A 26099-nucleotide genomic window follows, 5' to 3' on the forward strand; every position below is an offset into this window, starting at 1 on the left:
GAGATCAGACCTCTATCTGATGTGGGGTTAGTGAAGATCTCTTCCCATTCTGTAGGCTGTCGTTTTTTTCTTGTTGACTGTGTCCTTTGCTTTACAGAAGCTTTTCAGTTTCAAGAGGTCCCATTTATTAATTGTGTCTTTCAGTGTCTGTGCTGCTGGGGTTATATTTAGGAAGTGGTTCCCTGTGTCAATGCGTTCAAGTGTACTTCCCACTTTCTCTTCTATGAGGTTCAGTGTGGCTGGCTTTATGTTGAGGTCTTTGATCCATTTGGACTTGAGTTTTGTGCATGGTGATAGATATGGGTCTATTTTCATTCTTCTACATGTTGATATCCAGTTATGCCCGGATCATTTGTTAAATATGCTTTCTTTTTTCCATTTGATATTTTGCTTCTCTGTCAAAAATCAAGTGTTCAAAAGTCTTTGTTCTCCATTTTTTTTTTAAATCAAAACTTTTAATGAGTTTTATCTATGTCACTCTGGCTACTGTTGGGGGCATTTGGGAGCTGGTAACGCCAAGACTGCTTTCTGCCACTTGCAGCCTACAAACGCTTCCTGTGTCTTTTGTGCAGTCTGAACACAGGAACATGGCTGCCCGGGTTTCTTATGCCGTGGTCATTGCCCACTCTTTGGGGATTCTAGGTTCCCACTGCTTTATAATGTTTCTTAGACTCATTACCATACCCTTGAGGGTCCCTGCAAACATCTCTGAGCTCTTGCAACATCCTCTGGGATCTTTGCTTTTTAAAGATAGAATAAGAGCATATTTGGGTTCATCTGAAGGACAGTGCTTTCATCTGCCTAGGCCAAGTCTCTGTGCTCGCTTTTGCACCTCAGATTACCTTGTGTTTGTTCAGCATAGTTGGTTAAAGGCTGTCATGGGCCAGTGGGGAAAACATAAGCTGGCTGTACTAGACATAAGGGAGGGTTGATTACAATAAAAGGGACACCGAGATCCTTGTGTGAACAAAAGATGGTGTAGTTAGTTAGAACAAGGGCCGCTGTGCTGCGTGCTGAGCCCTCAAGAGTCAGCACCTCACCCACCACAGCCCCATAGTGACAGTGACTTTACCTTGCACAACTGGTCTCAATACTGTGTGTTATCACGGCAATGGGCCACGCGTGGGCACGCTGGAGCTTCAGATCCAAATCAAGGACGGGGTCTCAGTTCCTACGCCTCACTAGGCTCTGTGGCCTTCTACGACGGCACTAACCACAGAGCTTACGCAACGGGAGTGTTGTGACGGTTACACGCAACCTTTTAGAACGGTGCCTAGCCTGGCTAAGTACTTATGGGGGTTTGCCACTACACTGACGCTAAGTTATACAGTTTACGTGAATGTCTTTGTCTATGCGCCTACGTTTTACAGTGTTTAAGACATTCACTGATATGGTAATTTCAAAAGCCCAAGAAGTTTGTAATGCTTATTATTCATGCTAATGTTTATTATTATTCAAGTAATATAAAAGAAAGTAAGTCAACACAGGATGCAACGTGCTCTCACCACCAGGGCCTGAATAACAGATGCTCATCTCAGGCTTGGGTGACTCCAGCTTCTTCCTCCAAGCCAGTCCGGGTCTTGTAAGACAGGATTCCACATCCCTGCTATTCACTGGCAGTACTACTTGCTCTGGTGACAGACTTAGCATGTAAGATGGTCATTGTTTGTTTAATCTGGCCCCAAAGAGATCATGTATTTCTTGAGAGTGGGAACCTATATAATCCCCAGAACCTGGAGTGGTGGCTGACAACTTAGTCACAATATGCAACGACAGAGAGTATCAGAGTCAGTCATCTGAGTAACCATGGTAACTGTGATTCTGCTGTGATGGAGGCTGAGCCGAGAGTGTAACCAGAGAGGTGGAGGACTTGGATAAAAATAGATCCTTTTTTAATTCCGGGACATGCGCACAGCTAACACTGTTGGCCAGCATCCCTCCTCTGCAGGTCCTCAGCCTCATCCTCCACCGACGACCTCATCTTTTCTTCCAGGGACACTTGGAAGAGGCTGCCAAGGGTTTGCAGTCTGGATGGCCTCCAGTCTGGGTGGATATCAGAGGATTTCTCTTATACACAAATGAGACTGTTAGACACATCCCACACCCATTTATAATTCCTTAACGGCTTCCGAATGCTTCCGATTGAATCCAATTCCTTGGCAGGACATAAGAGATCTTCCTCCTCCTCTCCCACCTCATTTCTCCTGACCCCTCTGTACATCGGGCCATCCAGCCCTAGGGCTTCCTTTCAAAATGTCCACGTTGGTGCCCTTGTAGTGGGGATCCTTTCTTCATGCATCTGCCTTTCTTTCCATTCCCAACTCCGTCCAAATGTCTATCCGTTTGTTCTTCTGCTAGGATGCCAGGTTTTCTGGAGATCCAGAGCCAAAGGTCGGCCATGAAGGTCCACAGTGACAAACACCAGGCTGCAACCACAGGCCGGTGCCCCAGGAGGTCAGTGGAGTCTCGTTCCACCCAACAGCTGAAGAAGGCAAACCATTGTAGCCGCAGAGAGATGCCTTCCTTAAGATGCACGTCAAAACCCCTGGCCTGTGACTTTGACAGAGGGTATGGACCCACCGTGGCTACCCTGCACCATCTTAATTTTAGCTTGTTCTCCACAAAGATTTTTCAATTATATTACACACATCTGACAAACGCAGAATTCCTAATATACGCTTTCCCTCCTGAAAATTCGGTTACGGCTACCCACGGCCTCTATGATCAAGGCTACCTCTGTATTTAAGTGTTTAAGGCACTCTTTAATTTGTCTTTATTACACAGTCTTAGGTAATAAAATAATAGTTAACATTTATTGATAGCTTCTATGTGTTGGGCACTGTTCAGAGAGCTTTTCATAATGATTATCATTTAATAAGCTCTTCTGGTGTGTTTAAATAGCTTGCACTCATAGAGACCTTACCAGAGAGCTTTCCTCGTAATTAAGCCATTTAATCTTCCTAAAGAACTTAGAGATAGGTACCAGTATGGTTTCTGTGTTTCAAAGAACAGAAGGATTGGGCAACAGGCTCAAAAATCACACAGTTCTAAAGTAAAGCCGGTGAAAGTCGAGCCCAGGCTAGCCCAGAAAAACCTCAGGAGTATGTCTCTCCATCTCTGATGCTCTCCTCCTCTTGGGGGGCCACTGCCATCTTCTGCTACCCCGGATGCTACTCCAACCTACACCCACACCCTACACCCTCAGGTTTGCCCAAGGCTCATCTTCAGCCTGAAACCTTTTCGAAACCTTCGCCCGCCACCTTGGCGTTTTCTCTTTCCTGTCAATATTGACGACATAGACACCAGGCATTTTGCCATGGAAGCCTTGTTCTTTAGAATTCTGATTACTGTCTTTAAGGGCTCTTTGTCTTAAGTGGGACTGAAGACCAACAAAATCATCTCCTTGGAGATGCCAGGCAGGGAACTGCCCATGAGACCCCCCCTAAGAACCCAGACTCAGACCCAGAGAAATGCTTTCCATACCTTTGTGGAATTAAGAGTAAAATGAACTCAGACCCTCATACTTCCCCGTGTGGCAGACAGACTCAATTATACCCTGCGACTCTATTTTTAAAACCGAGCAAAGCCTCTGAATAAATTTGAGTTTGCCCAGTTACGTTTCCCGTTTAACAGCAGACGCTGGAACACAGGGGCACGAGAAGGCAGAGCTGGAAGCGAAGCCGAGGTTTCCTCAGCTAAAAAAAGGAGAACAGACCTCGTTCTAAGGCAACTGAAACGAACTGGTTCCTCCTTGGCTCTGCCACAGAAGTCCCTCAGTGGATTTCAGAGGTAATCTGTGCTTAGTTAGCACAATGGCACAGATCCACCTTACCCTGGATAAATGGGAGCCCTCCACCGCACGACAGCCTCCCGTGGCAGCGTTCCCACACCTGGCAGTTAGCTCACTGCGCTTCCCAGTAACCTACTTGGCTGCATCGGCTCCGCTGGTTATTAAGGTGTTAATCAGAAGCTCGTGGCCGTATCTTGCAGCCACGTGGAGGGGGGTGTTGCCGTCCTTATCCACGCAGTCGATTTCACCTCCTGAAAGAGATTGCAAAACAGCATCACACGAAGCTCCAGGGTGATTGAGGTACCGTGTCCTGCCAGCCACTTGGGAACACCAAATATTTATTTCCTTTCTCCTTCAGTGGGCTTCTCTGCTCTACAGTGTAAAAATGACTGTTTATGGGAATGAGTCACTAGCTGAGGCTGTAGCAGGACCGCGTCCGCTGAAATGGAAGTCTATTAGAAATGGCTCTGAAAAATCTATATTGTCTCAAGAACCGAAAACCTCACAACTATATTCCGGCTCTAACCAGACATAGAAAATACAAGTCTGGAGACTTAGAAAACGACTTCACACAAACCAAACGAGACAGAGCCTTCAGGGAAAGATTTGTGTAGTGCGGTGACCTCGCTTAAAATATGGATGAGTAAAATGAGAAGCATGGGTTAAAAGCCGAGAATGCCTGTAGCTGCTAAAAAGATCACGTGATCACATTAGTTGTCTGCCATCCCTTCAAGCTATAACATTTTCATTTTGTCTTATTTATTTTGTGTGGTTTCCCCCAACATTTTACTTCCTGTTTCCCTTCCTATGCGTGTGTGTACAAATAGGTTGGTTCTATTTAGTTATGCAAAGAATTGTCTAAAAATAAATTAGATTGTGTGGCATTTCACTTGTATGTGTTTCATGTGAGATCAAAATATTCTCGCACAAAAATGCATCCACTTATCTTACAGAAGAAAATGGACACTGGCACAGTTTGTGTACTCTACAGTGTGGATGGATTCCTTCAGCTGCCTTCCAAGCGGGCTTTACAGGTGTTTACCTGTTTGCGTGGAACCCAAAGACTCTGACTGCCTCCCTTTCATGACTTCTTCTGCATCGTACTTATTTCAAACCCTGCAAGCAAGCCATTAATGTCTTTGGAAAGCAAGCCAAATTGCGTAGGACGTCCGACATCCAGGACTCGTCTGAAGGTTTCCTCGTTAGAGTCCTATCAAACATATTGGCAAGGCTACTCCTGAGCAGATGGGGACTTCCCATGGTCCTGCCCCAGTACGCATGCGGGCTGCATTGTTCTGCGGCTGGCTGGGACAATGCTGCGTTATGTGCAACAGGCACACGGCTTCAGTGTGGGAAGATGCTGCTCCTGATCATGGCTGCGTAGCAGTGGGACCGCTTAATGGTACTGAACTGTTAATTATTTTAAAGATGGCTACAATTTTTGGTGTGTTTTATGCATTTTATTTCAATAAAAAAAATTTGAGTACTCAAGATGATGCCTACCAACACATCCTGTGGCAAAGGAGGTCTTTACCCTTTATAATTAGCAAGCATTTTGTGTAGCGACCCTGTAAGGCTGCGTGAATGCTCAGTTTAAGATGCCATTTCTAACAAAACCTTTTCACACTTTCCCTCATGCAGGGGCTGCCTTATGCAACACTACCCAAGTACTGTGCACTTGGGAGCGCGCGCTTTGATATCCGATGGTGCGTTTGGTTCTGCTTTAAATTTTTAAGTAGGTTCAACGTAATGGGCTTATTCATATGTAAAATATTTATGCTTCACAAATCAAAATTATATTTTTAAAACCTCTTAGGAGCTATCTCAGTTGGCTATGCAAGCACAAAGACCTGAATTGGTTCCTGGAACCTAAGTAAAAAGTCGGACACAGTGGCACACACTTGCCGTCCCAGCAGGTGTGAAACAGAAACAGGAAGAACCCTGGGGCTCGCTGGCCAAGGAGCCTAATTATGGCTCCTGAGGAATAACACCTAAGGGTGACCTGTTGCCTCTACATATGCAGGCACGCAAGCACACATACACACAGGCATGCACACACATATACACATGTATACACATACACACATGCACACACATGCACACAGACATACATACACGCATGCATACACTCACGTGCACGTACACACATACACGCATGCACACGCATACACACATGCATGCACACACATGCACACACATGCAGACACTCTCAATTCTCTTTGCATTCCCCTCTTTCATTCTTATAGACTTCCTACTAGAAACCATTTTCCTTCATTTTAGCTTACGCTTCCTGTGTTTTCCTGACTACGCCCCAGAACTCTAGTTGAGTGGTCACTTTCTGAGGACAGCTTTAATATCACACAGCTGTGTTGTTTCTCCTGCACAGACAAGCTGGCTTAGCAGACTCGTATCCTATGGATTAGGGTGTAGACAACATTTTGCTATTGCCAGAAACACTGCGGTGAAGAATTTCATGTGCATGCGTACTTCTTGCATTTGCTATTTGCAGACGCAGGGTAATGCCTGCAAGGGCACTTTCTAGTTTAACGGCAAATGAGAGTGTGCTTTTGTTGGGTGTTGCCAACTCGCCCTCAGTGGTGCTGTGGGGGGATGCCTCTTCTCTGCACTCTCATCGAGCTTTGGAGAATCTGTCATCTGGTGGCTAGAACCAGCGTCCCAGGTGGGGGTTTCATTTGCATTTATCCTATTACTAAGAAAGCCGAGCCTCATCTCCTCTATCAAGGGACGTTTGTTTATCTAACGCTAAGGAAGCCTGTCTCAGGACTTTCGCCCATTGTTCTAAATTTGTGTGTCTGCGTGTGGTCTCTCATGCCTTGGTTTTCAAAAGCTCTTTACACTTCAGAGGATTGTGCATTTATCAGTAATATACGCTACAAATATTTTCCTTCTAGGCTTCCTTTGTCTTTGCCGTTTTATTTATAGTGTTTTCATTCCGTGAAAAACATAATAAATAAGCCTCTTCCTTTATTGTATCTGGATTGCAAGTAGAAAGGCTTTCTGCACATTCTGGTCAAAGAAATTAACCCATTGTTTACTACACTGGAACAATGTGTTAGGTTGAGGTAGCTGGGCCATTTGGAGTTTATTTTAGTGGCTGTGATGCAAGTTGTCTGGCTGAATAAATGTTTCCCCAAAGGCCTGAAAAATAAGTCTGAGGAAGAAGAGGCTCAAACAGTTCATAAGGACAAAGTAGGCTAATGGTTGCCAGGGTCTGGGGGGGCGGGGAGAAGGAGCGTGGCTGCTGATGAGAACGAGGTTCATTTAGAGATGCTAAGGACATCCCTACAGTTACACGGCAGGGACAGTGGCATGGTCTTAAGAACCCTCAGATCCACTGAACTGTATGTGCCTTAGATCTCAATTTAAACAGCGAAGTCTAATGGACACGGTGACTCCTGCTGCGATCCCAGGACTAAGGATGGTGAGTTCAAGGCTATCCTGGGCTACCTAGTGAGCTTGAGGCCGGCCTGAGCTACATAGCAAGACCTCATTTCCATTATTTGATTTGTTAATATATGCACACTGTGACCAGATATACTGATATTATAACATCTAGCACACACACCTAAACTACGTGCACATCTGTATTTGCCAAAATAAGAAATGTAAATATGAATGGCTTTAATCAAGTTAGAAAGGTGTACTTGTTCTACACAATGTATTGTTGATGGAGGTGATCAAATAAAATACAAAAAAAGAAAAAGTCATTCATAAATTTACTAATTATTCAAGATAGTATTAGTATTCTGGAGCACTTCCATTTTTGTGTGTGCATGTGTGCACTTGTTTATGCATGTGTGCATTTGTGTGTGCATGTGTGCCCTTGCATGTGCATTGTGCATTTGTGTATGCATGTGTGCATTTGTGTGTGCATTGTGTGTGCATGTGTGCATTTGTGTGCATGTGTGCACTTGTGTGCATGTGTGCACTTGTGTTTGCATGTGTGAACTTGTGTTTGCATGTGTGCGCGTGTGTGCATTTGTTTATGCATGTGTGCATTTGTGTGTGCATGTGTGTGCACGTGTGCACTTGTGTACGCATGTGCATATATATATTACATGTGGAATTTTCCATGACTGAGCTCACATAGTGTAGAACTATTTGTATCTTGCTTTCTCCCTTTACGCTATATTCCAAATACTTCCATGCGATATTTTTTCCACTACTGTAACTGTAAATGGCTATATAATATCTGTAATTTGAGCATTTACTTAATAAGTCCCCAGTTAATAGACGTTAGAGGCTCTTCCCAGATTTTTGCTACTAGGAAAAACGAAGAATAAACATCTTTATGAAGACTCTTCACGTTGACGAGTACTTCCCTCCAGGAGCAGTTAGGAGCAGAACAGCCAGATTAAAAGTCTACATCTTTTTACAGCTCTGGATAAAAAGCAGAAAAACGGCTTCTGAGAAAGGCTGTGCCAGTTTGCGTCCTGTGACGTGTTCTCAAGCATGACCTCAGTCTTCCTGGGTCTGGGAAGAGCTTGAACTTCCAGGCCAGGGTCCCGTGTCTTGTGATAAAACCATTATTAAATCCCCCAATATCTGTACATCCCTTCACTCCAACGACCAATGAATCCTGCTTTTGCTCATCCTAATCAATGTAACGCCATGCGTTTTTTGGTTTTATTTTTTCAGGAGGTAGTATTTTTTAAAAAAAAAAACTGGGTCAGTATATTGTTAGAATATGTCAGTTGATAACAATCTTGGCAATAAAATGATTTCCAAAAGTATGTGGTCCTTGTGAAAGGGGCAAAAGCTTCGGAAACTGCTCATCACCGACAGATTTGAGGAGCTTCCACTCTGGAGACTCAAGTGTCTGGATCGCCACTTGAAGAATCAGTCTGCCGGCAGCAAGCCTGCGCCTGCGCAGCTGATGCCATGCAAGCCTGCGCCTGCGCAACTGACACCATGCAAGCCTGCGCCTGCGCAGCTAACACCATGCCACCTTTGACCGTGGCAGAGAAATATCAGGAGCCACCAGAATCCAAACAATGATCTTTACTCAAGTCTGTGTCTCTTCGGTATGGCGCTCATTTTAAGAATGAGTTATTCAAAGAAATACACCATGATCATTCTCGTAAAAGTAATAATTGGGTATCTTTCTGTGTATAAATACATAGAAAATTTCAAAATGTTAACCAAATTGCCAACAAAAGTTCTGATTAGGGAGGTCCTTCAATGAGTTCATTTTAGTTAGCAATGGGTATAAAATTACTTCATAATAATAAAAATGGTGAAGCTATTTATTTTGATCACTTAGGTAGTAGAGAGATAATCTCACTACGACCGGAGTTTAGAAGTTTCTATTTAGATTAATTCACTTTTATGACCTGGTTGCATTTTTGGCAGCCATTGGCCTCCATGGTTACCCCAGTGTAGTCCAGGGCGTGTGTATCTAACAACCTGAGCTGTGGTCTCCCTGGAAGGGGTCAACCACGGAACTGATTTAGGGAAAGGGGACAGGAGATCCACAGACTTCAGAGACGTATTTATTCCGGACACCACTACATAGCCACCCATCCTTCCCAGCTGAGAGCCACCAAAGGTTTCTGAAGACATGCTGGGGACTATATTTACCAGCCTCAAATATGACCAAATTTGAGGAGAGAAAGGAGAGAGAGACGGCAAAAATCTCAACAAGGGTAGAAAAGCACTGTAGTCTGAGTCTAAAATCTCTCCCATCGATGCTGTCATGCCTGTTTAAAGCCACCTAAGAATAACTACTATATGTGTACCCTTCTGCTGTCATTTAAAACATATTTTAGGGGAACATCATAATAATAGAAAAATCAGAGAGACTTTGCATTTGCATCTGAAAATATGTTTCTGTTAAAGCAAATCCTCTGGGTAAGTGAGATCTTATTTTATCGACACTCTACAGACATATTTCTATTTCCACATGGAAATATTGAAGCCCAGAGTTTACACCAAATGTCTTTACCATTCGCCTGAAGGTTGCCGGTTGGATGCGGCAAACTGATCATTACTAATAGGTGAGTGAAATAAGCATCTATCACGTTGACGGCACACACGGCACGCTCAAAGGGACAATCAGCGTTCGCCTGAAACAAGCTTGTTGTTGCCCCAACTAGAGTGGTCACCGTACATCGCTTCAGAAGGGCCGTGAGTCAAAGGTCAAAAGTCAGACTGAGTCATCGCAAGCTAGAGCTTTTAGAAGCTTTAAAACTAAGGGGAGCTTGGACCGGAAGAGTCTAAGGCAATAATATCAGTTCTAAACTTGGTAACTCGCTGGACCGTATCTGAGGCAGCTGCCTCATGCCAACAGCTGGATCAGATGCCTCTGATTGCACACAGCACCATCTCCCAGCCCATCCTTCTATTGCTGTAGCTTTGCAACAACAAACAATGTCATTTGAGCCCACACACACTTTGGTTTTTAACTGGAAAAGAAAAAGTTGTGGGTTTTTATTTTGTGTGTGTTTTTGTTTTTGTTTTTGTTTTTTTGCTTGCTTTAGTGATTGCCTTCCCACAGCTGAAGGATGCTGGAGGAACCAGGTTTTCTTGTAGATTTAGTAAGCCTGGCTGGAGATGAGAATCAGAAAAATGTTCTACAGAGGCCAAACATCTAACAGAACAAACAAAAAAACAAAAGACATTCCCCGGTGCGTGGTCAACTGTGTCCTCTTATGATAGTGTTCTCCGGAACACAGAGCACTTATGTGGGCCAGGAGAAGCTCTAGAGACTGACACCCATCCTCTGGGGAATCAGGGTCTCAGCCAGAGCAGGAGATTTTCCAAAAGCAAGAGAATAAACAGGAAGAAAGAAAAGAACTTCCTCCGCTCCCTAAGAACATTTTTTTAAGGCCCAGAAAGGTCAAACAGAAGAACTGACAGTTCTTGGGCACGTAATGAAAGCAGAAAGCCAGCACCAAGTCGTCCATCGACAGGGACAACTGTAGCCCAGTCTCGGTGCTTCTTAGACTGGACTGAATTCAAGTCGAAAAGACAAATTTTGAACCCCACCATCGTTCTGGGGAGATGTATGTGGAGATGGTGCCGGGGAGGCTACTCGCTAATGCTAGGCTGTGTCTGCTCCTCAACGAGCTGCTCAGAAAGCCCAACACGCGACCACTGCTCTGCCTCACTCTCTTCGTCTCTGAAGTGGATCGAGCTTCTCCTAGGATGGCAGGAAGGAATCGGAATCACACAGGGTGTATGGCTGAGAGCCTGGCTCTGAATAAATGCTTGGCTTTCTCAGTACAGGCAATAACCTCTGTTATGGTCACCGCATCTCATCAGTTCAGGCCAGAGGAGCCTAACTCGCCCATAAGGTAGATGCCAGCCAGTCAATGGCAAGGTAAGCTATGAAACCAAGGGTTCTGAAACATAGAAGCTGAGACTCGCAGCTCCCTTCTCGCTTTGAAATGCAGCAGACTCCAAGTTTGACTGATGGGGAAGCAAGGCAGCCGACAGCCCCTAGGAGTGCTCTCTTCACAGGACCGTGGGAGAGGGAGGCTGGGCTGTACTAGAAGCGGGGGCGGCGGGGGGGGGGGCAAGTGTGGTCTTGCAGAGGGACAGACTACTGAAAAAGCAGCTCATAAGGTTTAAAAAATGTTCTCAGGGCTGAAGAGCTGGATCAGTAGCTAAGGACACTTACTGCTCTTGCAGAGGACTGGTATCTACATGTCTGCTCACAATCACCTGTCACTCTGCTTCCAGGGAACCTGGTACCCTCTTCTGGTCTCTGTGGGCCTTGGGCACATGCACGGTATACATACACACACACACACACACACACACACACACACACACACGTATAGATGCAGGCAAAACATTCATACACACAGTGTTTTAACTCTCCAGTCTTGTGTCTACCCGAAGATTGCCTTAATGAGAGATAAAACCTTTTGTTTCCTATAACCAAATCCACTGATTAAATTCACATCAAAAAAAAATTCAAGGGGCTGAGGAGCTGGTTCAGTGAGTAAGAGCCTTTGCTCTGTAAGCACAGGACTTCAGTTCAAATCCCCCAGCACCCACATAAAGAACTGGGTGTGGCCATCTGTGCACATAACCCCAGCGCTGGGAGGGAAAGATGGGAAGACCCAAGAGCTTGCTGACCTTAGCGGCCACCCCAAGCTGCTCTGTGAGAGACCCTGTCTCAAAGCCTAAGCCAGAGCCAGAAGCAAGATACCAAACACGTGCTCTGGCCTCTGCATGAGCTTTCTCAGGCACTCACACATATGTTCCCATATGTGCACCACACACATAACATACAACACATAGTAAACATGCCAAAAAGAATACACTAAATGTATAGTTTTAATTTAAACCTTATCTGTTTCGAGGGAGATAGAAACTTTCTGAAAAGCTTATGAGAACTACAGTAGGCTAAGAAGAGACCTCAAAGGGACAGGTCTTTATTTATTTCCACCGAAATGGACGCCTGTGGCTTGTACTACAGGTCAGAATAACGGGTGTTCTGCAGTGGATTTTCACCCTGCCTTCCCTGACTCGCTGGGAGTTTGCTCGGGTGTCTTTTCTCACACAGCTTCACTCCACTTCACACAACATAGTTATACAGTCAGGTTATAACCTGCCTCGCTGGGGGTAGTTTATTTCCTAAGCATCGTCAGCGACTGGTTTTCTATACAGATGTCAGATCATATATATATATATATATATATATATATATATATATATATACATATATATATATGTGTGTGTGTGTGTGTGTATACATATATGTATATATATATACATATATATATATATATATATGCTTTTTTGGCTTGAGTATCAAAGTTATAACTCAGTGCCACTAACTTCCCATTGTGCCCAATTCTTACAGCTGCAAAATGAAGAAATCCAAGAAAAGTCGCTCACATTAGAATTTTTGAGAATTGGAAGGTTTGAGTCTACTAAATTGACCATGGATGTCAGCTGGATGCCTGGACCAAACCTGTTTTTTGTTATTCTTGTCTTCAGATTGTCTCTGAGGCTTGCTAAGATCATTTAAGTTGTCACAGTTAACCCGCTCGCTGTAGTGACATTTCGTTTGTATTTTAATAAATAAAGCTTGCCTGAAGATCAGAGAGTAAAGCAGCCCCACTGGTCAGCCTTACAGACCAGGCAGTGGTAACATACATCTTTAATCCCAGTAGCCACAATAGTTGCCATAGAAACCAGGCAGTGCACGCCTTTAACCCCAGCCCTAGAGAGAAATATAAAACGGGAGGAGACAGCACTCAGTCTCAGTCTCATTCTGAGATTCCTGGAGGCAGGATCGCCATTTTGGACTGAGGTAGAAGTAAGAACCAGGGGCTGGCTGTTTTGTTTTTTTGACCTTTAGGTTGAACCCCAACTTCTCTCTCTGAGTTTTTATTAATTGTGCTTCAGCTCACAGATACCAACCGTGACCCTCAGGTTAACATGAGCTATGACGTGTCATAAGACTTCAGGGACTTTGACCTCCAAGACAGCCCAGTGCTCTTCAAGTACACTGTTGTTGAGAATCTGGAAAATTACTATGTCACCTGTTACTTTGCTACATATTACTGTGTTACATGCTACTGTGTTACATGGTACTGTGTTACATGGTACTGTTACATGTTACTGTGTTACATGTTACTATGTTATGTTACCATGTTACATGTTACTGTGCTATATATTACTGTGCTACATGGTACTGTGCTACACGTTACTGTGCTACATGGTACTGTACTACATGGTACTGTATTACATGGTACTGTGTTACATGTTACTGTGTTATTTTACCATGTTACATGTTACTGTGCTACATGGTACTGTGTTACACGGTACTGTGTTACATGGCTTTACCAGCTCTCTCTTAAGCCTGTAATCTCAACACAAACTTTACATGCTTACACCCTGAGTCACCCCATTTCTTTTGACCTTTGTCCAGGTGGTTTAGTGAGCTTAAACTTGGGGAGCCTTAGTGGGTTCAACAATCTAAAAATAACTCAGGCCCACTGTTATCAGTGCAAGTTATGGAGGCTGAGCTTCACGAAAAGGGAAAAACTGCAGTATTTTAAACCTGTTCGTCTCTGGCCACAGCCACTCACACTATGTTCTCACCAATTGACCACAACACGGTTTACCATCTCCCCACGACTGGAGGAAACACACACAGCATCAATTTTCACGTAGCCGGTTAAATCCAATTCAGACTATCCGAGCAAAGTGTTAAAGCTCATCAAAGAATACCCCTTACCGTTCTGGATGAGGGTCTGTGACCGCGTGAACCTTCCGTGGACAGCCGTCATGTGCAGGGGGCTTTTGCCGTCCTTACTCTACAAAACGAAAAAGGAGAAACAAAGGAGCTTTGAGCCAGCATCATCAGCCTAGGATGTCACTCTGAAAGCCACACCCAATGACCTTGGAATCACAATTTCAATTTTTTTATTTTAAAAGTGTGGTCAACATGGGCTGGAAAGATTGCTCAGCAGTTAAGAGCACTGGTTGCTCTCCCAGAGGACTTGAGTTCAATTCCCAGCACCCATATGGCACTATCTGCAATGAAATTTGGTGCCCTCTTCTGGTCTGCAGGCAGAACACTGCATACATAATAAATAAATAATAAATAAATAAATTTCAACAGTTACAAAGAAGAGATAATTCTGAAATAACAAGATAAAGATCCTAAGAGGCAGAGGCTGCGGAGGACTGGGACAGACTGTCTTCTGGGTGTAACAGGACTGATGCCCTCAGGAACTCAGCAGGTAACCATTGCCTCCACAAGATCATCCCAGTCCACGTTTCAACATGGTCCAACATGGATGGGGTGGGGCTCATGAGCCCTCACCCCTAGCTGTGGAGCTGTTGTTCGCTGATGGCTGCTAACGGAAGGAGAGTCTGGCTTATTGAGGGGTGTGGTCCCTGGTAGGCTGACCTTGCTACATGGTCACTCCCATACATATATGGTGGGGATGGCAATCTGACCTCGGGAGGGAGCAGTTAAGTCTGATCAAAATACATTGTATACGTATATAAAATTCACAAAGAATAAAAATATTATATATACAAAGGTGCAATATATAGGACCTCCCCAGTGAGTGTGCAACTTCATATCCTTAAATTTTAAAATGTTTATTTATTATTTCTATTATTACATGTGTGTGTGTGTATGTGTGTGTACGTGTGTGTGTTCAACGGTGGGAAGAGGGGACAGGTACAGGGTACATATGGAAACCAGAGGCTAGCTTCACAGGGTACATTCTCTCCTTCCAGCTACATGTGGGTTCCAGGGATCAAACTCAGGACACAGGCGTGCACAAACGCAGGTCACAGGCATGCACAAACTCAGGACACAGGCATGCACAAACGCAGGTCACAGGCATGCACAAACGCAGGTCAGAGGCGTGCACAAACGCAGGACACAGGCGTGCACAAACGCAGGACACAGGCGTGCACAAACTCAGGACACAGGTGTGCACAAACGCAGGTCACAGGCATGCACAAACGCAGGTCACAGGCATGCACAAACGCAGGTCACAGGCTGCACTTCAAGCGCCTTTTCCTGCTAAGCCTCACCACAGACTCCTTTTCTTTCAATTAAAAAAAAACTAACAACACATTTCCAAAACCCTTAGGGAAGTGATAATTCAAAATGCTTTCTCCTCCCTTGTCACCAGCTGACAAGGGACATCTTGGTGTACTCCTTGCCTTCTAGAAAGATAAGTGATCTGCGAACTTGCAAAGACCTGTTTGACCCGGAGCTGGCTGAATTGATGCAACTCTCAAAACTAAGGGGGAAACCCTGCACCATTTTCCCCATCTCACGTTAGTAGACAGTGAATGTGTGCTGGATGTACACGGCTCACTTATGACAAAAATAGATCATGGAACGTCCTAAAGCAGGCTAAGACAGAACACAGAAAATGTTCAGAACTTATCTACTGCGTTTATCGTACCAAAGATCAGACTTCCGCACAGTTAATTAAGAGATGAAAATACATCTGAAAGACCCTCTCATGATTCTGGGGCAAAGGCATCTTCAGAGGCAAAGGTGTGCAGTTTATCCCTGACTCCCAGCAGCTCCAGAGAGCATTCTTAACCTCGATTCTGTGGGCCTGTACAGATCCAGTAGGAACTACACCTCGGAGCTTGAATGCGGCTGCTTCTCTCGGCTACAAGACGCAGTATGAAACCCTGAAGGTGTGGTGTGATTGCAGCAGCATGCAGATAAGCAAGGGATGCTGCAGTGGACGGTTGCCAAGCTGGGGAGTTCGGTATGGGGAAAGAATTGGTTAAAGTAATTTTAAATTTATGGTAGGTTTGAACTCATGGTGAGGAGTAACCATATCTTCATTCAAGTGTGGATTTTCAATTTTATTACATCTTAATTAATTTATTTAATGTGTATGTGTGGGGGTGCCTAGGCTACCATGGACAGACGGAGGGCAGAGGTAACCTGAGGGAGCCCGTGCTCATCTTCTATCATGTGTACCCAAAGTTCTAACTCAGGTCAACAGGCTTTATGGCAGAAGCTTCTGCTTGTTGAATCAGCTTGCTGGCCCTTGGGTATTTTTAAAACTTGTATCACTGTTATTTTTCTAAATATTAGTAGAAATGTTTCTTCGAGTCTGACGTTAAAAAAACAAAGTGTCACATATGAATTTTCAATATTAGCTAAAAATTAAGCATTTATGCTTTAAAATGGCTTCACTTTTAAAACCCTAATTGAATAAGCACTAAATAAGTATCTCTTAGAAGACCCAGATCCACCCATACCCAGGGTGCTGATTGGTTATATGAATTCTGTGAACTAGCTCACACCTACTGAATCTGAACAGGGCAAGGGCTTCATCTCCAGCTTGCACAGTACACACAAAGATAAGAGCCATGCTTTAGACTGTGGGTTGTTTTGTTTTTGTTTTGTTTTGGCAGAAAGAACTTTATGATATCCTGCAAGTATTCCTTTGAAAAAAGGAACGGAGTTACACAAAGTCTGTGCCAAAGGAAGAGCTAGTCACAGCGGTAACTACATCCTAGTTGAAAAAAAAAAAACTCACTACAGTTAAAATTTTCCTCCATAGATGAGGGAGAAGATAATAGGATCCACATAGTATGATTATAGCCAGAATCAGAAAATATTGAGAAAAAAAATAGAGGCTTGGTTCCAGCATTTGCTCTTCAGTTTAATACAAACGCACAAGTAATTATGGTTTGATTAAATGTATATGAAGCTATAAATACCCCAGTGTTTAGGAAATACCTTGGTCGATATTTAAGTAAGAGCCTTCCCATGCCTGGAAAGGAGTTTAATGGCTCTACCAAGGACCACTCACTGAAGGGCTGTATGGATTGCGGCTGTGAGCCAAGGCAGAGGCAGGCAGTCTCTAGTGTATGGACAGCAAAGCCAGCCCTGCGTGGAAGATGGTAACCACGTTCTGTTCCTTGGGAGTATCTGGGTCTCTAGTAAAGGGACAAATAAGCAGAGAGGACCCCAGATGGTAAAAGGCAAAGATGGGCTGTTTGGGGCAGACGATGCTTGTTTCAGATCTACCTGGGTGGACTTTGGCCCTTGTCCACCTACTAATATGATCAGGCAATCACCAGTCGTCCTGAGTCTCATGGCTGCCATCAGGGCGGCTTTGCTTACACGGTATGGATGTAAAGGGTGCTCATTATTTCAAAAATAAATAAAAAAACACAGAAGACTAATGACATCCAAAGAGCAATGATCTTTCGTTAGTCTTTAAAATTTAGAACTCAATCAAGCTGAAACTAGAACTCTGCCACACTTCATGTTCTGCCTGAAAAATTCTTCGCCCTGGCACCTGACAAGGTTGCTACCATCCCCAGAACCTTGGACAAGGGTGGCATTGCCTATGCACGCGGGAGATTGTCTTCAGTCCTACTATTTGTTCAAGGCTTTGCTTTTATGGAGAAAAATACTTTTCTTCATTCCTAGTCTCCCCCAATTTCCTGGGTATGTTTCCCCATCAGATTTTAGGCTTTGAAAGCTTTATTTTGAGAATCTACTTCATTAAAGGAGGAGTCTTTTAAGTATGGTCGAGCCCTCAGTCATAAAGGAAAGCTAGTAAGAATTAAGATTACTTTCTGACAAACCCTAATGCTTTTGCAGGGGAGAATCCAACCTTGTTCTTGAACTAAGCAGAATGTATAAATCGTCTTGACTATCACATTCAAGGTCTTGTTTGCTCATCTCCCAACACCCCCCATCCCCAAAGCCTCCTCCCTAAATGGCATTGCTACTCCTTCGAGACAGGGTATGGTAAATCCTATAGCCACAGGAATTGGTGGTCTATGTATCATGTATCCCTGGGCAGGAAGGCTGCTATGGGATCATGCTAAGCCAGGACAGGGGTGTGTCCGGATATAAACTCAGGTACCCAAGAAGGATTCCTAAGTCAATGGAAGAATATCGCAAAGCATGTTGGGAACATCCGTCTGTAATTCTGGGCATCAGACACACTGAGAGCTCTAGGAGGCATTTTCAGAGGATAGGGAGCCTCAGGCAACCTGTAAATCAATTCAGTAAAGGGTTGCCAAGACAGTGTCTGTATCTAATTCCATCACCTTCCTTTCAAAGCTCCACAGATGCCCACCGTCCTCAAGATGTTGGTTGTTTAGCCTCTTGTGCGCCTGTCTTAGCTGTAAGGGTGCTTTCTGGTGTTTCCCGGCCCCATATTCTACACATTCTATACATGGTGCTTAGTAGTAAGGGGACGGAGGAGGGCACTGCTCAGAATATTCCACTATGGGGCAAGGGTGTTTCAGTACAACCCTGATGGCGAACAACGTTGAAGGCACAGATGCACAGGCTTCCTCCATCAGTCACCATGGTGAGCCGATAAGCTCACGGCTCCTCCCTCCCTTGCTCACAGCGTTCTCTGCTGGCAATGTCCTCTCTCGAATTATTTCTGTGGCTCCTCTCAATTTATAATCTTCTCAGCTCAAAAATAAACTCAAGGTTTTTGTTGTTGATGGTGGTGGTGGTTGTTTTTTGTTTTGTTTTGTTTTTAATCCTCAGACAAGAAACAAGCTAACAGGTGCATCATCTACTTTGCAAAGCTTTATCGCTCTGTTCTCTTGGCACTGGTGGCATCTTCTCTGGCCTCCTAGCTCTGTGTGTGTCTTAGCTCCTGGATTGTGAACCTGTAATGGTTCGAGATCACAGCTCATCTTCAAGCTCTCCCTCACTGTCAAATAAAGAACAGGGCGATCCTTAGTCAACTCAGTGGCTGAAGGGATGCCCAGGGCAACCCGGTCAATGGTCCATCCCTGGAACCACTGCTTACAGCTTGCTGGAGGGAAGCATCGGAAGGCCATGCTGGGCTTGGGAGCAATCATGAGTTAGCCATTTCTCCATGTTCTCAGCAGCTCTGCCCGGCCAGTTAACCATGGCTGTCTGTGTTAAACTATGGGCTGGGATAGCACCTTTCAGACCCGACATTCACCTGAGCATCCATGAACCCACAAAGGAGAGGGGATTGGAGCCTTGGTGCCTACATGCTGGCACCATCACACCGGAGAGGCAACCTAGCAATTTCCACAGCATCTCAACCCAGGTTAAGTCTGTGACTCAAAGTGCTTCCAATTCACGAAAGCACAGCATAGCAGACAACGATTTCTGCAGCTCAGAGGCTCAGCGCGGAGGTGTTTGAGGCCGGGAGACGGAGCGCGGCCGTACAGAGGCTCAGCGCGGAGACCGAGCGCCGCCACCCCGAGTCCCGGCGCGGAGGTGTTTGAGGCCGGGAGACCGAGCGCCGCCCTACCTGAATGTTCACATCGGCCCCGTTGTTGACCAACAGCTCCAGGCACAGAGCGCCATGAGTGGACGCCGCCGCGAAGTGCAGAGGGGTGAAGCCGCCATTGTTGGGCTGGTTCACGTTAGCACCGTAGTCGATGAGCTCGTTGACCACAGCGTCCTGGCCGTTGTAGCAGGCAATGTGCAGAGCTGTGTTTCCGTAGACATTGACTTCGTCGATCTGCAAAGCATCCAACACCGGGACAGTTAAAAATCACCGGAGCCAGTTTACTCCGTTGGTCACAAAAGACCTAGTGGCTCTGGCGGGAGAAAGGAAATGCCCACCCATCGGGGTGGTTATCCACAGCTCACTTGCTCCCCAGTGGGTATCCCAAGAGCGCCCGTCTCTCCCTCCACCCCCAGAAGAGACAGGAAAAGTTGAATATGACAAAAAAATGACCCATGAGGTATTAGAGGTTCAAATGACCGTGGAGCGGGTTTTCTCAGCTAGAGAAGGACAAATAAGACGGAAGGCAAAGACACTTTCAAAATGACAGAAAAGAAAAGAGCAAACGCCAAAGTCATGGGCTCAGGAACAGTGGCCATGAAAAGAGGGGACGGGGTGAACAGGAGAGGTAGCTTGTGGCCACCACGCCCTCGAGTCAGGCTCAGAATCAATTCTGTTTTCATTCTGGAGCCTGGCACCTCGTGAGGAACGGAGGTGTGCTTGCCACTGTTAGGCCACCTCACCAGCTGCTCCTCCTGCAGAGCGAAGGCTTATATATGTCTCTGTGTATACAGTCTGTTTCTGATTTCCTGCTACTTAATCAATGCCCCCATTATAATTTATCAGCCCACATAAAAGGGAATACAGGACCCAAGGGAATACGTTTTCCTCCACTTGAATAAAATGCAAACAGGATTTCGTTTCGGAGAGGAGAGCGTGAAGAAAGATGCGAGCCGAGCAGCAGCCGTGCAGCCGTGGGGGCTTACCTCCACCCCCAGGTTCAGGAGGTGTTTGACCACGTTGATCTGCCCATTGGAGGCTGCGGCGTGCAGAGGGGTGTAGCCCTTCTTGTCCTTGCAAGTGACTTCAGCGCCGTGGTTAATCAGCAGTGCCACGACGTCCAGATGGCCTGGGCAAACACAGCCGAGAAAACATCGGGAACCCTTAGAAAGCAATTTGACAACTCGCTGTGCCCCCCCAAAGATCGTTAATAGCTTCTTTTTACTGCCAGTATTTTCCCCGATCCAACTCGCCCCGTGGAAAATAGTCAATGAGCAGATCCTGAGGACCAGCCCTGTGCCGGCCATTATTGTACATCCCACGGGAAGGAAAGGGATGGGTCAGTAAGGCTTGAATGAGACGTAGCAAAGGCGGCGGTTGCTCGCCGTGACAACAAGAAGAACCCAAGAGCGAGGACACATGAGGACCGCAGCCTTTTTTAAGTGGTCCTGCAGCTGAGTGTGTAATCCCAGCAGCTGGGAGACTGAGGGAAGCAAGTTACAGGCTCAAAGACAGCGTGAATCCCAGGCCAGCCTAGATGGCTTAGCAAGCCCCTGCCTCAAAATAGAAACGGTAACAAAGGGGGTGTTAAAACGAAACCCATTCCCGCTCCTCGCCAGAAAAGCCCAACAACAACAATTCAGTTTAGAAACTAAATAAAGAAAAAAATCAGAATACTCTCAGATTACGGTCAAATCTGAAACTGCCATTGCCGTGTTGGGTTTTAACCCATAAAAAAAGGCCACTTCTTACGTTTCCATGTAAAATAACTCCCATAAATTATTTAGTAAATAGAAAACCCTCCTGATCTCAACTGTTGTGGGCGTTTAAACTCTGTTCCCTCATTCACTATGATAAATGAGTTTGGCCTTTATTTTATAATTGAAGATCATTCCGGGTTTAAATTCATTGTCACGAACACTGCAGCTAACTGAAGGGCGGGAGACAAATACTGACTGCGGGACCCAAACCTTGTAAGAGAGGGGGTGGGGGATAGGCGTGGGTGGGGTGTATGATCTTGCTTTATCAAAAGTTGATTCCTTATCTACAAAAACTTGTATATAGAACAAAATATTTTCAACTGCTGGCGGTGCTATCTCAAGCTACTTGCCCCAAATTTTATGCCATTATCTCCTAAGAATTGTCAGCTACTTTTATGCTTTCCTGTTTGCATCCTCATGACAAGAGTAATAATGATTTGACTTTTCAAGTCACCAAAATATGTTAACCACATACACACAAAGCTTAAGCCTGAAGCCCCTGTATTTTTTGACAAGCTCAGTATCCATTTCACCTAAACGTCTGGTTGCTTTTAGCCAACTCAACGGTCTGTGATACTCAAGAAAGAAAGAAAGAAAGAAAGAAAGAAAGAAAGGCACACACCTGTAACTCCAGCACTAGGCAGCTAGGAGGAGCAGTTCAAGGTCTTTTGCTACACAAAGAGTTAATTCTTACAAGCTTTTAGGATTCTCGAGGGCTGTAAGTCTTAAGAATTCATTCAGAAATCTGTAGAGGTGTGGTTTGCTTTATTCTTTACCCCAATATACTCTTCTCCCCCCACACACACACAAATAATGTTAAATTTGGAAATGATTTTCATTATTTTTCCTTTCAAGACAGGGTCTCTCTGTAGCTTTGGAGCCTGTCCTGGAACTAGCTCTTGTAGACCAGGCTGGCCTCGAACTCACAGAGATCCGCCTGCCTCTGCCTCCTGAGTGCTGGGATTAAAGGCATGCACCACCACCGCCGCCAGCAATTTTTTTGTTTGTTTTTGTTTGCTTTTTATTTATTAAAAATTTCCACCTCCTCTCCTCCTCCCATTTCCCTCCCACTCCTCCCACTCCCCCTCTCCCTGCCAGCAATTTTTGAAATGATAAAAGACATGTCTGTTTGTCAAACGGACTCAAACAGGCAAAAATGCTCGAAAAAAGAAGTCAGCCGCTGAAATGTTACCATCTAATAGTTCAGTATTTTTCAGATTCCCCTTCACTGTGTAGCAGTTTCTATGGCAATGGGAAACATTATGCATATTATTATATTCTATACATACATCCAGAAGAGGATGCGTCTCTGTATTCTCTTTGATGTATCTCTCCCCTTAGCATGGCACAGCCCTTGTTGTTTATAGACACACATGGACACCATTGCTATGCTCCCTGCTCTGTCCCCTTGTGTGGATCCTCTGGGATTTACCGAAACAATATCCCCTGGGTGGGTCTCAGCTTGTGTGCAGCTCATCTGATAAATCCCTGTTTTCTCTTCTAATAGCAGGCTCTCCTCCAAGCAGAACCACACAGAAGAATCCTTGTTCTTCATGTCTCATGTCTGCCTTGAGAGTAAACTGGGAGGGCTATCCCTTGTCCAAGGTCTTTGCGCCCATCAAAGGAAAAAGATGAGGGGCTGGAGAGATGGCTCAGTGGTTTAGAGCACTGGCTGCTCTTCCAGAGGTCTTGAGTTCAATTCCCAGCAACCACATACTGGCTCACAGCCATTAAAAACTAAATGCTGTTCCATGACACTGGTATACTTAATAATCTGTTTCATTTCTATGCATTTATATTTTATGTCCATGTTATATATTTTTTTATTAAAATTCAAATAGTATTCTTAAAAAAAAAGAAAAAAGAAAGGGACAAAAACAGAGATACGCACTAATTCTTCATCTCCAGCAGAGGAGAGTGGCTGAAGAGGCCTGTGGGCCTCCCCTTTGAGCCCGCCATAGCAGAAGCCCAATCTAAGGGGACTCCACCTACAAAGGAGCCAGGAAACTTTCCTTTCTTTTCTTCCTTCCTGTTGTTTCTTTCAAAAATACTTAGACGTGCAGAGACAGAGAGCACGGTGTCCTCACGCTGTTAACCAGTCTTTCTTTCCTCAACACTTGATTTGATGTCATAACAAGCGAGCACATAGGCGAAGTGTGTTGCTTTCTAATCTAGGGTGAAGGATCTTCTGAGAGGTCCAGACCGTGACTCATCCTCCCTCTCTTTGGGGGAGAAATAAGCCTCCAACAAGGCGACTAGCCAACTGGAGCCTTTTACAGATGCCAGGAAATCGGGCCAAATCTTCATTCAAATGGAAGCCAACCCCTCAGTCAGACTTCTCCAAGGACGCGTACATGGTCAACAAGGGCCTGTGGCGTCTGTAGTTCAGGACATCTGCCGGAGGCTGTTAGTTGTTGTGTGATATGCTGGGGATCAAACCCAGGCACTTGCCCTACCCCTGGGCTAGTAGAGACCCCCCGCACTTTGTTTCTAACACACAGACTCCTCACCCATGTACGCTGCCCAGTGGAGAGCGCGCCGGTCCTTCTTGTCAAATGCGTTGATGTTTGCCCCTTTGGCCAGGAGCAAATTGACCATCTGAAAGATAAAAGAAACAGTGAGACCAAGCGTTCCCTCTGTGACCACAAGGAGCTCCTTGCTGCCTGCGTGTAGTCTAAACCAAATTAGCATCAACCTAAGGGCAAGTCAGGGATTCAGACAAGAAAGATGATGTCATAGGCGGCCCTGCCACATGTGTCAAAAAGGAGACTGATAGGACGATCTACTTTTAAATTCATTGAATTTGAGGATGGATTGAACTGCCTAAGTGACATTCCTCTATTACACTGATACTCACATAAAGTCTCAGCAATCACAATGGCTCCACCTGTGGCTAACAGAGTCTGAGTAGTGTGTCCCAGCTCCCACTGCAGAGAACACTCACCTCCATGTGCCCATTGAGAGCTGCGTGGTGCAGGGCCGTGCGCCCACCTCGGTCAGAGACATTAACACTGCTCAGCAGTGGGATGATCACTTCGGCACACTTGACAGCCTTATTGGCTGCTGCCACGTGGAGGGGGGTCTGCCAGTTCTTGTCCCTCGCGTTGACGTCGGCCGAATGTTTGATCAATACCTGCACCGCCTCCTGCAACAGAAACAGTCCGCGAAGTCACTGGCAAATGCCCGATAAGTGGGTCCTATGTCTAAGGGCTTCTCGGGATGCAGGAACTGGAGCGAGAGAGGACAGTTCTCAGAAGCAGGAGAAAAACCATCCCAAATTCGAGACCATCATGGCATCTAGTCTCAAAGAAAAATTTTTAGTATTGTTTCCAGTGTGTAACAACCTGGAACTTTCGCGAAATGTAAGAGGCAACTAAAACAAAAATGAGATGAAATTATTAACTTATTGTTCAATCTAACAGGCATTCCATTGTTCTTTCGTGAGCTTACTGTTGTTTCTTTTTATTTTTGTTTGTTTGTTTATTGAGCTGTGGCTCTCGGGGCTCGGATTCCCAAGCGCTACAATTACAGGCACAAGCCGCCACACCTGAGTATGAAGCTATTCGATTTCTCTCAAGGCTTCTGAAAGCTCACGTTACTCTCAAGTATGCGCCGTACTCAAACTGTCCTCAAGTCACTGGAGACAAGTGAGGTTTAAAATCAGAAATACTTTCTGCAGGTGCAAGCAACGCCAAACTTGATGGATTGCAAGCTGCCTGAGATCAGACTCTGGTCTTCGACAACTCTCTGTGTCCTCTGCAGAGCATAGCTGGTGCCTTGCACACACTGCACTCGGGAGCTTCGGTGGCATAAACACAGGGATGTGATCACAAATGAAGTCTGTCAACAAGATCTGGCACAAAGCAGCCAAGTCGTTGCTGTGCTATAGGCTCACGCTCCTGAGGCCACGCAGGAATCCTGAAGGCTTATACCATAGTACTGTAATCCATCAGGGCCTTTATCCCACAGTGATTACAGCAATTTCATGTTCTGTCACCGTATAAATTGCTGCTGAGACAATTTGCTCAATTAGTGGGATTATTCTTCTAGAAGTATCCATCACCAAACTAAAACACTTCCTATTGTTATGATTATTATTAGCGTATAGCTATTCTTTAAACCTGCAGTACAAAGGTGTTCACTGGCGACTTGGGGATAGGAGAGTATTCTAGGGGGCATTATTCACAAAACCTCGTCTTTGAAAGTCAGGAAAGACAAGCACAGAAGTATTCATAGTGAGCTGACAATCCCCCTGCTGGTTAGCTTTCACAGAGCTGGTAGGGGCTGTGCAGGGAGTCCTAAGGACTATGATACCAACCTGCCAGGCAAGATGTGCCCACGTGCACAGTAATGGAATGGCCGTTATGGAAGTAACCAACATCTCCCTGACTGGATTTGAGGTCCTCTCTTCACCTCCATACTAAGAACTATAAGCCCCACCCAAAAGCCCATGGTAGTAGTAGGTCACAGGCCCTAGAGGGGGATTCAATTCTATTGTTTAACTAAATCGACAACGTGCGGAACCACTTTTAAAACATAGATTTACGCCCACTGACAATTACCACTCTCAGCATTAACCAGAGCGTCAGTAAATACAGAGACTCGCGGCTGCAGAAGGGGATGAAAATAATGAGGGTTGGGGGATCATCCCTAAACAAGATATTATAGCATCCCCTCCAAAGCTCAAGAGACACCCCAGAAGATGGGGTGGAAAGGACCAAAGGGCCAGAAGACAGACGGCAAACTTCCACCTGAACAACATACAGTCATTGCAATCATGTACCCTCAACAGCTGTGAATGGCTATGCTGGATCTGCCCCA

The 26099-nt window shown here is 45.2% G+C and overlaps 1 protein-coding gene across 3 annotated transcripts in view; it reads right to left on the minus strand.

The window, feature by feature from the left end:
• Positions 1 to 26099, minus strand: part of Ankrd44 (ankyrin repeat domain 44) — a 220552-nt gene that overhangs the window by 67895 nt on the left and 126558 nt on the right. For all 3 annotated transcript variants that reach the window (XM_038315493.1, XM_038315491.1, XM_038315492.2), the window contains exons 5-10: positions 24223 to 24423; positions 23789 to 23876; positions 20505 to 20647; positions 19540 to 19752; positions 14010 to 14088; positions 3927 to 4041 (exon numbers count right to left, since the gene is read on the minus strand). In XM_038315493.1, coding sequence (XP_038171421.1) covers positions 3927 to 4041; positions 14010 to 14088; positions 19540 to 19752; positions 20505 to 20647; positions 23789 to 23876; positions 24223 to 24423 — 839 coding nt within the window. The remainder of the gene's footprint in view (positions 1 to 3926; positions 4042 to 14009; positions 14089 to 19539; positions 19753 to 20504; positions 20648 to 23788; positions 23877 to 24222; positions 24424 to 26099) is intronic.

This window comes from Arvicola amphibius, chromosome 18, assembly GCF_903992535.2.
Source record: "Arvicola amphibius chromosome 18, mArvAmp1.2, whole genome shotgun sequence".
NCBI classification, from domain to species: domain Eukaryota; kingdom Metazoa; phylum Chordata; class Mammalia; order Rodentia; family Cricetidae; genus Arvicola; species Arvicola amphibius.